Source organism: Sinocyclocheilus rhinocerous, unplaced genomic scaffold (assembly GCF_001515625.1).
Source record: "Sinocyclocheilus rhinocerous isolate Xijiao unplaced genomic scaffold, SAMN03320098_v1.1 scaffold257, whole genome shotgun sequence".
Classification (NCBI taxonomy): domain Eukaryota; kingdom Metazoa; phylum Chordata; class Actinopteri; order Cypriniformes; family Cyprinidae; genus Sinocyclocheilus; species Sinocyclocheilus rhinocerous.
Window position 1 is genome coordinate 979,434 of NW_015634026.1, and position 13,337 is coordinate 992,770.

At 39.8% G+C, this 13,337-nt stretch overlaps 1 protein-coding gene across 1 annotated transcript in view; it reads left to right on the forward strand.

Annotated features, from left to right (window-relative positions):
* Positions 1-13,337, forward strand: part of LOC107745216 (roundabout homolog 1-like) — a 270,426-nt gene that overhangs the window by 249,163 nt on the left and 7,926 nt on the right. The window contains exons 19-29 of the mRNA XM_016559072.1: positions 2,271-2,297; positions 3,216-3,258; positions 4,554-4,708; positions 7,147-7,521; positions 8,379-8,515; positions 9,700-9,704; positions 10,278-10,517; positions 10,604-11,076; positions 11,429-11,593; positions 11,961-12,428; positions 12,795-12,956. Coding sequence (XP_016414558.1) covers positions 2,271-2,297; positions 3,216-3,258; positions 4,554-4,708; positions 7,147-7,521; positions 8,379-8,515; positions 9,700-9,704; positions 10,278-10,517; positions 10,604-11,076; positions 11,429-11,593; positions 11,961-12,428; positions 12,795-12,956 — 2,250 coding nt within the window. The remainder of the gene's footprint in view (positions 1-2,270; positions 2,298-3,215; positions 3,259-4,553; positions 4,709-7,146; positions 7,522-8,378; positions 8,516-9,699; positions 9,705-10,277; positions 10,518-10,603; positions 11,077-11,428; positions 11,594-11,960; positions 12,429-12,794; positions 12,957-13,337) is intronic.

Below are 13,337 nucleotides of genomic sequence, written 5' to 3' on the forward strand. Positions count from 1 at the left end.
TATATATATATATATATATATATATAATTATTCTTATTTTAGATATTCATATTACAACGTAAAGTTACTTATTAAACTACATATATAAAATATATGCTATATATAATATAACTATATAAACTATATATTGCACTTTAAAGAATGCAAATTTTACTAAAAATGTTTTTTTTTCAGTACACACAAATCTTGATTGAGCCCTAATTTATGCATGATGGTAAAATGTTATAGCCCAGAAGGTACATAGAAACGTGAGTGAGACTGCAAAAAGAACCTTTGTCATCATGTAGCACCAATTTTCATTGCTTTTAGCGTCTGTTGAGCTACTAAAGACACTCCCGCTTCCTGTATTACTGTGAAAGCACAGGTTGCCATGTTTGAACCGGTAGCTGCGAGTCTCTTGAGCGTGAACGTGTTTAAGCAGAGGTGGATAATAGTAAACACATGAAGTGGTAATCTGCTCTCCGGGTGGAACGGGGTGATGGGGAGAGATGGATCATCTTGCAGTGTGTGTGTGTGTGTGTGTGTGTGATGTACATGTGCGTTTAGCTGTGAATGTGTGTTAAATTGTTTAAAAACACTGATCATCCCCAGACTCCTGAGATCTGATTTATTTATCGTCCATCAAATGATCTTTTTCCCATGCTGCATTTGGCTTGCCAAGCATCAATCTACTTCTGCTTCAAAACCTTCATGCATACAGGATAAAATCATCAAAAAACGGCCCAATCTATTAGACTCATCTTTACTCAAAGCACTGCCAAGAAGCAGACGAGCGCGGCCGATAAACGTGACATTTGAAAAGGACGGCAACGGCTGACAATTTTAAAGGTTGTTTTCCCGTAAATACGTGAAGATGAGAAGGTGAAGACATTCTGATGTATCGGTGTAACGCTGCCAGAAAACAATCCTGACGGCATCACGCGCAACAGCTTCCTGCACAGATACTTTGATGTTTCTGATGGGCTGTTTATTATGAATTCTGATCCCATATCGCTCAGCTTGATTCAGCCGTGTTCATCTGCTTATTGGAGCCTTTGATCAACATGAAAGAAACTAGATTTCACATCAGACCGAGGGCATATTTTATAATAGATTTAAGTCAAAGTTAATAAAGTACACTGTTAGACTGCAGCCTGGCACGAATTCTTACTATTCACACGTCACATGATTGGGTATATTATTATTATTATTATTACTTATGTTAATAATGTAAATATGTTTATTTTAATTATACTAATTTAAAATACATTATTATTATTTTTTATTTGTTTGTTATATTTGATTATATTAATATACATTTATTATTAATAAAAATTATCTTTTTTATGTATAATAATACAATATAATATTAAATATTATGATTTATTATAATAGATTTAAGTAAAAAATTAATAAAGTGCACCGTTAGAATGCAGCTGAATTCTTCGAATTCACATGTTTGGGTATCTAATAATAATAATAATTATTATTATTATTTTATTATTATTATAATTATATTAATATAAATATGTTTGTTTAATCATATTCATTTAAAATACATTATTATTATTATTTGTTTTATATTTGATTATATTAATATACATGTATTATTACTAAAATTATATTATTTTTATGTATAGTATGATACAATATTAAATATTATGATTTATTATAATGTTTAAATATGTAAATGAATAATTTAGTGGAGATTTTGTGGCAAGTATCAGTAGATCTTTTATTTAGTGTATGATAAAAATAGATAAAATAGAGGGAACATTCTTTCAATTTATAATTAAGCCACATATAGGGACCAGAATATAGTAAAGTGAGCTTTTTTTTTTTTACATTTTTTACTTGGGCCAGTAAACAACCTCCCAGAACACCCTAGCAACTGCATATCAACATAGCAACCATCTACAAAATCCAAGCATTGCGGTGCCATTTTCTTCAGAAACTTTAGATGTCAATATTTTCCTCTAGTCTCTGATATATATACAGTTAATCAGACTCGCAAACCCACATCTGTAAAACCACAGAGTTCAGATGACAAGGAGAATGAAATGAACTGTGTATTTGTGATGAGGTTCCAATGTTCTGAGTAATTGGTAACAGACTCGTTACATAAGAGACTGTAAAATATAATCACAAGTGCCTTTTTGAAAACTTTTTCCAATAACTGCATAAATATTTAAGTTTAATGCAGTGCTGCTACGATGAATAATAAATTTTTGAATAATAATTATGAATCTGATGAATAATATTTTTTTTCTTTTTGCTCTGTGTGTCTGCAGTGCCCTCCTTCACCTTCACCCCCACAGGTAATCACACCTTCCTCACAGCACATATGCCCAGAATTCCCACAATCCCTAGAGTGTGACGACTTCCTGCCCAGTGGAGTTGGAAAGTGCACGGCAGTATAATGTTTCTCAGCCGTTGTAATGAAGTGTCCCTCAACACTCCCTTCAGTCACGTTCGTTCTGCACAGCAGAACTCCAAACAAATGTGACACAGGCGAAGCGTGGGAGGCACGGCCTCTCTTTAAAAATACATCTCCCCACAAGAAAAGAACCCCAGTCTGAGTTTACATGGATAATCAAAGAGAACTTCAGTCGCATGGACTTGTCAGCATAAAAAGAAGTCAAAAAGCATAAAAAACAGAGAGGGAGGAAATGCGTGCTTGACTAAAGAGGGCTGTTAGAACCGGCAGAGCGGCCCACCCTAATGCTTCGGACCGGATGGGAAGCTGTGACATCAGAAGTCTCGTGACCAATTAGACGAAGAGAGGAGCCGGCTAGCATGAGGACTGAACTCAGATGACTTTTACATACCAGAGAAAGACGCTTGGACCCTTTCATTATTTCTCATCTCATGCGATCTTTCTGTAACCGCTGTTGACTCACCTGGTTATGGGAGGTTTTTATCAAAGAGATGAGAGGGGAGGGATGGATTGAGAAAGAGAAGGCTTGTTTTTAGTAGCAAACCAAACAAGCTTTATTTCCACGAAATGCAGGAGCTTGTAAGATATGAAAGAAAATACAAGGCCAACGAAATATGCTTAGATGAGCCTGTTTAAAGAGATAGCTCACCCAGAAATCCCAAATCTGCTATCATTCCTAAACTGTATGAATTTGTTTCTTCTGCGGAAATTTTCTTTGCCCTTTGACAGCAAGATATTTATTTCATTACAGGTTTTCCATGTTATTTGTTCTCATTAATGTAACTTCTTTTATCTACAGTAGCCTATCAGAGAGGAGGAGAGGCCGTCAGCAGTGCTGGAAGGTGAGATGTTTAAAAAAGCACACACGTTTTGTGATCCGACACCTTAAAACCTTGAAGTTAATATTTATCAGAAGCCAACAATGTCCGTGTGAACGGTGTGTACTGTAGTGTAATTGCGTTTTATTGACACTAGGGGGCATTTTTGTCTTTGCAAAGACATTTTTGGAGGTTGTGCAGCGAGACGGAGCCCTGCAGAACCCAGATGAGACAAAAGCCCTCCGTTTCTACCCTGCTAATGCAATCATTTCCAACCAATTCATTTCACCGTGTGCATTTGTGCACCTCGTTCAAATAGTTGCAGACGATGCTCTTAGTGTGTGTCTTTCCCTCTGAGTCGTTTTTTTGGAGTCCAGCTTTTAATCAGGCAGGTCTTTGCCCTTGCCTTTAAGCCTTTTGTAGCTAAAGAATCTGTTAGAAAAAATTAAAGAAAGAGACATACCATGCTGCAGGGATACGGAACGAACGAAGACAAGAGGAAGCCACGTTTACTTTGAAGCATCACGTTGAAGATTCATTGCACAAAACTCTTTCTTTGATGCTCTTTTTGTGTCTTTGATAAGCGTCCCTGAAAAAAATCTTCCCTCATCTCCTTTAGTTCCTCGGAAGCATTTTAATGTGACCTTGTTTTATCATGAACGCTAACTATCAAACATAAATCAGTGTTTTGAAATAAAAATGACTTTAACTGCAAGATTTGATAGAAACGGTTACTATGGGCGCTGGATGAATTCATATATGCGTTTTATCCAGAGCTTCTCCAGCTCTTGAGATCACGTTGATTGACTGTGACACCCTGGCATGCGCTGAGAGCTCCGAGCTCTTCCTTTAGCAATGGCTGGAGCAGCAATGTTCTCCAGCACTTGGGTAATCCACACGGAGATCTAACGGTCACGAGGCCTCAGGGAAACGGTGTCATCAGCCATGAGCAAGTCAAGCAAACGCAATCCATTTAGCACAGATACAGCCTAATGCACTGAGAGATGCACTGGGATACAAGGAGATGGGATAGGCTTCCTGTTTAAAGCTGAAGCGTGTCATTTCTGTGCCACCAAACAGAATAGTCTTCCCTCGGCCTGCCATTGGTCAAACTGTTAACCCTGCCCCAAAACTCACACCAATGGTTGTTCCGATGATGCTGTGTCAGGCTCACTGATTGCTTTCCTTATTTGTGGCAATAACAGTTCAAAAATGAAATAGAAACAGCATTTAACACTACTGATCATGATCATACAGTGTGCATGTACCACTTCCAAGTTAACGTTAGTAATAAATCACCATGTGTCTGTGTTTTCCAGGCCAGGCTTGTTGAATATAGGTGAACCAGCTACCCAGCCCTGGCTTGCAGACACATGGCCGAACAGCTGCTCCAATCACAACGACTGCCCCATCAACTGCTGCACCGGCAGCAACGGAAACAGCGACAGCAACCTGGCCACCTACAGCCGCCCAGGTGAGTGTGTGAGCGAGTGTGGGTAGGAGTCTAGCTGTTAGTGTACAGAGGCATGATGCTATGCTCTAATCAAAGTGGAAAAAATTACAATTATAAGTAGAGATTATTTCAAGTTTTTTGCATTTATTCATTTAGCAAGCTTTTTTTTTTTTTTATCCAAAGCGACAAATGAGGAAATACTACTTCTGGATGAGTTTGTTACTTAAATGTGACCCTGGACCACAAAACCAATCATAAGGGTAAATTTTTTGAAATTGAGATTTATACATCATCTGAAAGCTGAATAAATAAGCTTTCCATTGATGTATGGTTTGTTATGATAGGACAATATTTGGCTGAGATACAAAAAATCAAAATATTGAGAAAATCGCCTTTAAAGTTGTCCAAATGAAGTTCTTAGCAATGCATATTACTAATCAAAAATTAAGTTTTGATATATTTACGGTAGGAAATTTACAAAATATCTTCATGGAACATGATCTTTAATTAATATCCTAATGATTTTTGGCATTAAAGAAAAATCGATAATAATGACCCATACAATGTTTTTTTGGCTATTGCTACAAATATACCCCAGCGACTTAAGACTGGTTTTGTGCTCCAGGGTCACAAATGAGGAAAAGACTTGCTAACGACTAGAAAAACAGGCTTTATTATATTAACTGTGACTCAAGGACTTGTTTAAATTGATTTAAAGCAATCGTTTGCCATTAACGGTTCAGATTTCCCCCTTATACCACATTGTTTGTGCAACAAAATTTTTATCGTTAATCTCGTTGAAGTTTGGGCTTGTTAATTTCCACTGAAGTTTCCAACTTGGAAGCAGTACGTTCTAGTAAACCTATCCAAGTTGGAAATTCCAACTTTCCAAGTAGAATGGAACGCAACTCAAGTATCGTGTCCTTCCTTTGACACACAACTGCGTGTGTGATTTGTTGAAACCTGGACGTTTTAGGGAAAATAAAAGCGGCCGATATTGAAAAGGCCCTGCAGGCTGTACTCCAGCTAATCCAATCAGCCGTCTGATTTCCATACCGCCGTTAGAACCTTTTAATGCAGTTTCTCGCTTATTCAGTAAACCAGGAGCCGTTACAGAGGTCAAAATAGACCTGAGAGAGAGAAAAAGAGAGGGCGAGGAAAGAGAAGGAGTGATGGAGCACCTCCAGGTGGCTTTATTTCAGGAGTCAGCAAGTTACTTTACAAACAAAAGAAGACCAGGTTGACTCCCGAGTCCAAAGAGACACTCACTGAAAGTGACAAAGCGGCGTTAATATACAGAGTTACCCAGTTTTCACAAAGCAACTCTTAGTTTGGACAGCGGTGTCACTGTTGGTTCATTTAATGATATTTAAATGTCACTACAAGAGCTTTTTTGTTCTCCGCTATCAGCTGGTGTGACTAAGCCGTTGGCTAAGAGTATTTCATTCATAACAGAACCCTTAAATGCATCCAATCCTTTCAGAAAAATGTCTTTCTATTGAATTTAAGAAATTAGCTACCATATTCATGGATAGGCCTGAGGATTAGGCTTTGTGTTTGATCAGACCATCCACAGAAACTGTAGATGGAGCTTTTTTAACCCAAAAAGCTTGGCTTTGCCTTTGATATCCATTTATTGGGAGTGTGTTTTCACTAACACTAGATTTTATCCCTGTCGCCTTCATCAAAGCAGGGATGAAGGATAAATGTTGAGTGATTCTCGCAGCATGACGTTTTAAAAGCTTGACACCCGCTTGCCTGGTGTGCCAAATACTAAAAAATCTCCAGGATATTAACCGGATCAGTACTCACAGGGCTTCTCTGGTAAGACGACTTAGTTTGTCTCATTCCATGGGATCTTTTATCATTGATACGTCAACCTTTGAAGTGCAGAGCCGTTCCTTCTTGTGGAAACACGAGCCACGCTCGAAATCCGTCCAATGGCAGGCCGCGGTATTTACGCGCCAAGCTTCTCGCTCAGATCCCGGGGAGGATTTGAATATTTTATGAGCCGGGGAAAATTGGATCTGTCAGAGGATGGTCTTTTACAGCGTTCCTCGTTTCGGAGGCTTTTGATTCGGACGTGTTGGAACATCCTGCTTGATGAGCTGGGATGCCTTTCTCGTAGCTGCTCGGGAAACTCAAAGTGACACGCTTAGCTTGTGTCGTGGACGAGGGAGAAGGAGGAGGATCGTAGGACAGTGTCAGGGATTCTGATGAAACAAGTGTTATCTTGATATTTGTATTTTGAGTATTCGACGTTATCTTTGAAATTTCTGGTTTCAAGTGTTCTTTCAGTGTCTTCACTCCATGAGTTTCTGTAAATGTCTCCTTATTTTAAAAGCACTTCAGTCTGATCAGTACTTCAATACCTACAACATATCAGAATCCAGGTTTATCCTTAGATCCTAAACAGTCTTTTGGCTATCAAAATGTCTTACTCCTCTTCTATCATCCAGCCGACTGCATCGCCAACTACAGCAACCAGATGGACAACAAGGCCAGCAACCTTCTAGCTCCCGACACGGGCCTTTACAGTGACGTGGACCTCTCCAACAAGATCAACGAGATGAAGACCTTCAACAGCCCCAACCTAAAGGACGGCCGTTTCGTGGGTCCTGGTGGTCAACCTACGCCCTACGCCACCACCCAGCTCATCCAGTCCAGCCTGGCCAACAACAACGTGAACAGCAGCAGCGGCGGAAGTGGAGGAGGAAGTGCTGACCTTAATGAGAAGCTGAGCTGGAAGAGCAGCCAGGGTACGCCTCAAAAACAGGCTGACATCAACACGCCACTGCAGTATAACGTCATGGAGCAAAACAAACTGAACAAGGGTGAGTTTTGTGGATTTCCTTGCGGTCCCCAGAAATTTAAGGCAGATTTATTTGAATTCGATTTTAAACACTAGCTCACGCTCTTCAAAGAAACCCATGCCATGTTTTTCTCGGTTTACCACAAAGGTGCGTCATCGAATTGCTGCTCTTCTTGTCTTGTTGCTCTATTGTCTCCTCATATTCAGACCACAATAAAAGCGTTACACGATTTTGATTCCTAATAGCCTCCCTGGCACCTTTACATGTGGCTTTTTCACTTTCTAACCCCTTTTTTATCCGTCACGGTTGCTCATATTGCGTATATGTGTAATTCAACTCTGTGCTCTGCTAGTAAACTTAATCCATATTTATAGCTGTTGTTTTACTGTTTGGATGGGGATGAAGGTAAAGAGTAGACTGTAAAGTGTCGGATGTCTCAGAACAGTGTGAAGCCAGAGATCTTAGATTACTGTACAAATAAGGGGGAATGTAACTCAAACTCAAAGCTATCCATTATCTGCTGCTTCATATTGTGCCACTAAAAAGGTCATTGTGTTTGCTTTTTGACTCAACTTGCATGAATCTAACTGCGTGTGGGTGTGATATTTCATACTTGGTAGACAATTGAAACCAGTCACCAACAAGTCATAACAGCTTATGACTGAAACCCTTTTGTAACCTTTTACCACTCGACTGTCTGATGTTCCACTCTGAAGCGTTCTGCATTGAAGTCTATGCATTTTATTAGAGCTTTCATTTGTCTAGTTCACAAAATATTTTTTTCATTTACTCTGGTATGTAAAGGACTGGTTCATAATGCCTTACCTGTATGTATAATACAAACTAAAACTCAAAATCTCTTGACTGCAATCCCTTAGACCACTATCGAGGTGAGGGGCCCGTCTCAGGCACCATCCCCTATAACCAGGCCCAGGACGTCCTCACAGGAGGAACCTACAGCAGCTCCGACAGGGGGAGCAGCACTTCTGGTAAGACATCCATCCATCCATCCAATGTTTTGTTGTTCATCCATCCATCTAAAGTTCTGTTGTTCATCCATCCATCCATCCATCCAACCAAGTTGTCATAAAAACCTGCAGACATAACCTCCTAAACGGTTAGCCTGCAATTTATCGCATTATTCTGTTTTCTTCTCATTTCCATTATTTCAGAGCCTTTTCATCACTTCAAGAGGCAGTAAATCATATGCAAAACAGGACATTTACAAATCGCTCACTCATTGTTGAGAAACTCCGGGGAACAAAGAGAAACATTTGCGTCCGAACAAAAGGAGGCGATTCTTCCTCACGATTTCTGAGGTGCACGAGTGCATATCTTAAACGGCAGAAACAATCTCTCTCTCAGTCCTAATTCCTTTAGTTAAAACCATGTTCCCTGCAGATTTCTAAGGTCTGCCGCATTTTCCCGGAATGTGTCTGATTTGGATCCCCCCTCCCTTTTTGCGATTCGCCACACCGTCATTAATTACTCCGGCGTTCATCCATCCGACTCAAAGAAAGGGGGGATAATGTTGTCAGAAAGCCGGTGTTTCTTGCGGGACAAAGATAAATGAGGCCCATTCTGCGGCGTATGCAAGGCTGCCGGCGTAATGCATCGTATCTATTTTTATATTGTATTTGAAGTTCAGGTAATTAAAGAGAAGGTCTGAGTGCGTGGAGGTCCTCACAGCTCATTGGCTCTGAATTTTAATTCCTTTCTGTTAATTGGCCTCCAATGTTTCTCTTTTTAATGCTCTCTCTCTCTACCTCTCCTCTGGGCAATGAAGAGTGTTAGTTTTGAAAAATGACTCATTTTTTGATGGAGAGCGCAACGTTAATTACAAATAGAGAGATAATGCGCATAAGCGTTTTACACCGCATAAATTATGTTGTGGGTGTCATTAATGTTGCTTCTCCTGAGTGTAAAAGTGCCATTTGTTTCACACATGCATCAAGCTCGCAAACAAACTAACAGAAAAAGAAATGAACCAGAACTTAAAAGCATTTTAATTTATAAGTTCAGATGGCATTGTGGGCTGGGAGTTGATATAGCACTGTTTGTATCACACTGAATGTGTATTTTTTTATTTACCGTATTGGCCCGAATATAAGACGACCCTGATTATAAGACGACCCCCCTTTTTCCAGATGTACCTTTTGGAAAAAGGCTTTTTAAAAACCAAATCTTGTTTTTTCTCAGTACAGGTTAGATCAACACACAAAGGTTTTCACTTATGGTGTACAGTATGCTTACAATGCACATTAGGAATTACATTCATAGTTTATGTATTTCAGATTTTTTTAACCATTACAATCATATGTACATACAGCATTTTAAATGAATATTATGAATTTGTATTATTTGTAAATTATTTATCATGTATTTATATATATATATATATATATAAATATATATATACACACACACACTTGTATATATAAAACTTTAATAAGATAAATAAAATTATATTTAAAATAATATTAAATAGATTAATAAATCAACAAAATATTAATACAAATTAAAATAATAAAATTAATAAAACAATAATTTTTAAATAACATGAATATATAAATGCATAATAAAAGTAATTACTATTATTTTAAAGACATTTGTCAGACAGTTTGTACAGCAACTTACAAAAAAGTCGTTAGTAAACATTAAATTCTAACGATTACACATTATATGTAAGTTAGAAACTAAAGATCGCAAGATGTGACGATTGAAGATCGGCGATTTCAGTTTTTCAAAGTGGTCATGTTTTTTGGTTTTCTCTTCAGTTATGACACAGACCAGCAGTGCCCTTTGCCGCCGTCTCGTATGTATCTGCAACCTGACGAGCTAGAAGAGGAGGAGGACGAGGTGGAGCTGGAGCGCGGACCTACGCCGCCCGTACGGGGAGCAGCTTCCTCACCTGCCGCTGTATCCTACAGTCACCAGTCCACCGCGACCCTCACCCCGTCCCCTCAGGAGGAGATGCAGCCCATGCTGCAGGATAACCCTGACCTACACGAGCGCAGGTACGCCAGCTGCAGCAGCTTAACAATGCTTTTCTTTTTGAACCATTTACAGTTTCATGCATTTGATGTCTGTCGTCCTCCATTAGGCGACTCTTGGTGAGCCCACCCCCTCCACCACGCCCCCTCTCCCCTCCGCACACATACGGCTACATATCCAGCCCCCTGGGTCTGGACACGGACGGCCTGGAGGAAGAAGAGGACGAGGAAGAGGGTGACGAGATGGATGCGGAGGTGGCTCGAGTCCACCAGCTCCACACCCACCCTCACCAGCAGCACTTGCCCCAGCAGAGGGCTCTCCTGCGGGGCCTGGAACAGACCCCGGCCTCCAGCACCTGTGACCTGGAGAGCTCTGTCACCGGGTCTATGATCAACGGCTGGGGCTCAGCTTCAGAGGAGGACAACGCCTCATCGGGTCGTTCCAGCGCCGTCAGCTCATCGGACGGATCTTTCTTTACCGATGCTGATTTTGCCCAGGCTGTAGCAGCTGCGGCCGAATATGCTGGTTTACGAGTGGCAAAGCATCCTGGGAAAGGCCACCATCAGCTTCCAGTGTCTGGAGGTACTGGAACGTGTATATGCTTTCTTAATAAATGTTCCTGATGTTAATGTGTGTAATTAAAACAGGCCTAACAATATAAATCTACTCCTGAATCCATTTTTATGAACAAACTCAATCCCAGCCTGTATCATTTTCCACAGAATATTCTGTTTCACTTGGACATTATGGAAGATATGGAAGTGTCCCACCAAAATTTCCTAATATTTGCTCATGAAATTAAATGATAATGGTTTTAAATGGAGACACTAACTGTAACGCTATACATCCTACAGCAGCTGAATTAATTTGTATTTAAATCTGCGGCCTTTAATAGAGCTGAACTAAGCAAACCCTCTGTCCTCTAATTTGCCAGCAGCACGGAAATACCAAAACCTCCCTGTGGGACACCGTCCAGGCAGCCCAGTGTCCACAGACAGTAATGTTAGTGCAGCCCCGGGTCAGAGGAGGCCTCTAAAGAGGCAAAAACAACATCCAGCTGCTCAGACAGGCTATCAGCGCCGAGAGTCCTACTCAGAGGGTACGTCCACACACAATTCTGCACACTGTCATTAGGGATGGGCATCATGAATACTAAATACTTATCTACCTTGTTTGTTTCATTTAAATATATATATATATATATGAAGAGTTCATTTGCAAAAACCAATAACTCGATTTTTATTTTCTTTCAGAAATCACGTTTTTTTTATTGCGCATTCCAAGTAATATCAATCAAACTGCCATTGGGTTGTTTTGATTAAGTAATAATAACTTAAACAAATACAGGTAATTTACAAAATTAAAGTTAATTGAAAGTATGGTTTTTTTTACATATTAAAGGTTTGTTTTATAGCAAAAGCAGATAACTCCACATTTCATGTTTTAGAGTTTAAAAAAACACTGACTCTTGGTGAGCCCACCCCCTCCACCACGCCCCCTCTCCCCTCCGCACACATACGGCTACATATCCAGCCCCCTGGGTCTGGACACGGACGGCCTGGAGGAAGAAGAGGACGAGGAAGAGGGTGACGAGACGGATGCGGAGGTGGCTCGAGTCCACCAGCTCCACACCCACCCTCACCAGCAGCACTTGCCCCAGCAGAGGGCTCTCCTGCGGGGCCTGGAACAGACCCCGGCCTCCAGCACCTGTGACCTGGAGAGCTCCGTCACCGGGTCTATGATCAACGGCTGGGGCTCGGCTTCAGAGGAAGACAACGCCTCGTCGGGTCGCTCCAGCGCCGTCAGCTCATCGGACGGATCTTTCTTTACCGATGCTGATTTCGCCCAGGCCGTGGCAGCTGCGGCCGAATATGCTGGTTTACGCGTGGCAAAGCATCCTGGGAAAGGCCACCATCAGCTTCCAGTGTCTGGAGGTACTGGAAAAGTGTATATGCTTTCTTAATAAACGTTCCTAATGTTATTGTGCATAATTAAAACAGGCCTAATAATATAAACCTACTCCTGAATCCATTTTTATGGACAAACTCGAGCCCAGCCTACATTATTTTCCATAAAATATTCTGTTTTACTTAGAAATATGCCAGATTGTGGAAGATATGGAAGTGCCCCACCAAAAACTCCTAATATTTGCTCATGAATTTAAATGAAATAATGGTTTAAATGGAGACACTAACTGTAATACTATACATCCTACAGCGGCTAAATTAATTTGTAGTCAATTCTGCGGCCTTTAATAGAGCTGAACTAAGCAAACCCTCTGTCCTCTAATTTGCCAGCAGCACGGAAATACCAACACCTCCCTGCGGGACACCGTCCAGGCAGCCCAGTGTCCACAGACAGTAACGTTAGCGCAGCCCCGGGTCAGAGGAGGCCCCTAAAGAGGCAAAAACAACATCCAGCTGCTCAGACAGGCTACCAGCGTCGAGAGGCCTACACAGAGGGTACGTCCACACACAATTCTGCTTTCAGTCATGAATACTAAATACTTACCTACTTTTTTTTTTTTTTTTATTTTTTAAATTAGTTTTAATTTTATATGTGCACTTTTCAGTTTTAGTTTGTAAAATACTACAAAAACATAAATTCAAAATAAAACTAATTACAATATTTTTTTAATAATTTGTATTCATTTATGTTATTATTTTTAATAATAATAACAATTTATAAATAAAATACATTTAAAAGTAAATTAAATGATGTATATTTTATGAAAAATGTAAAATTAAAATGTTACCAAAATATTAAATATTATATTTTTTATAATTTGTTAATTTATTATTATTATTATAATAATAATATTAATAACAACCATTTATAAAATA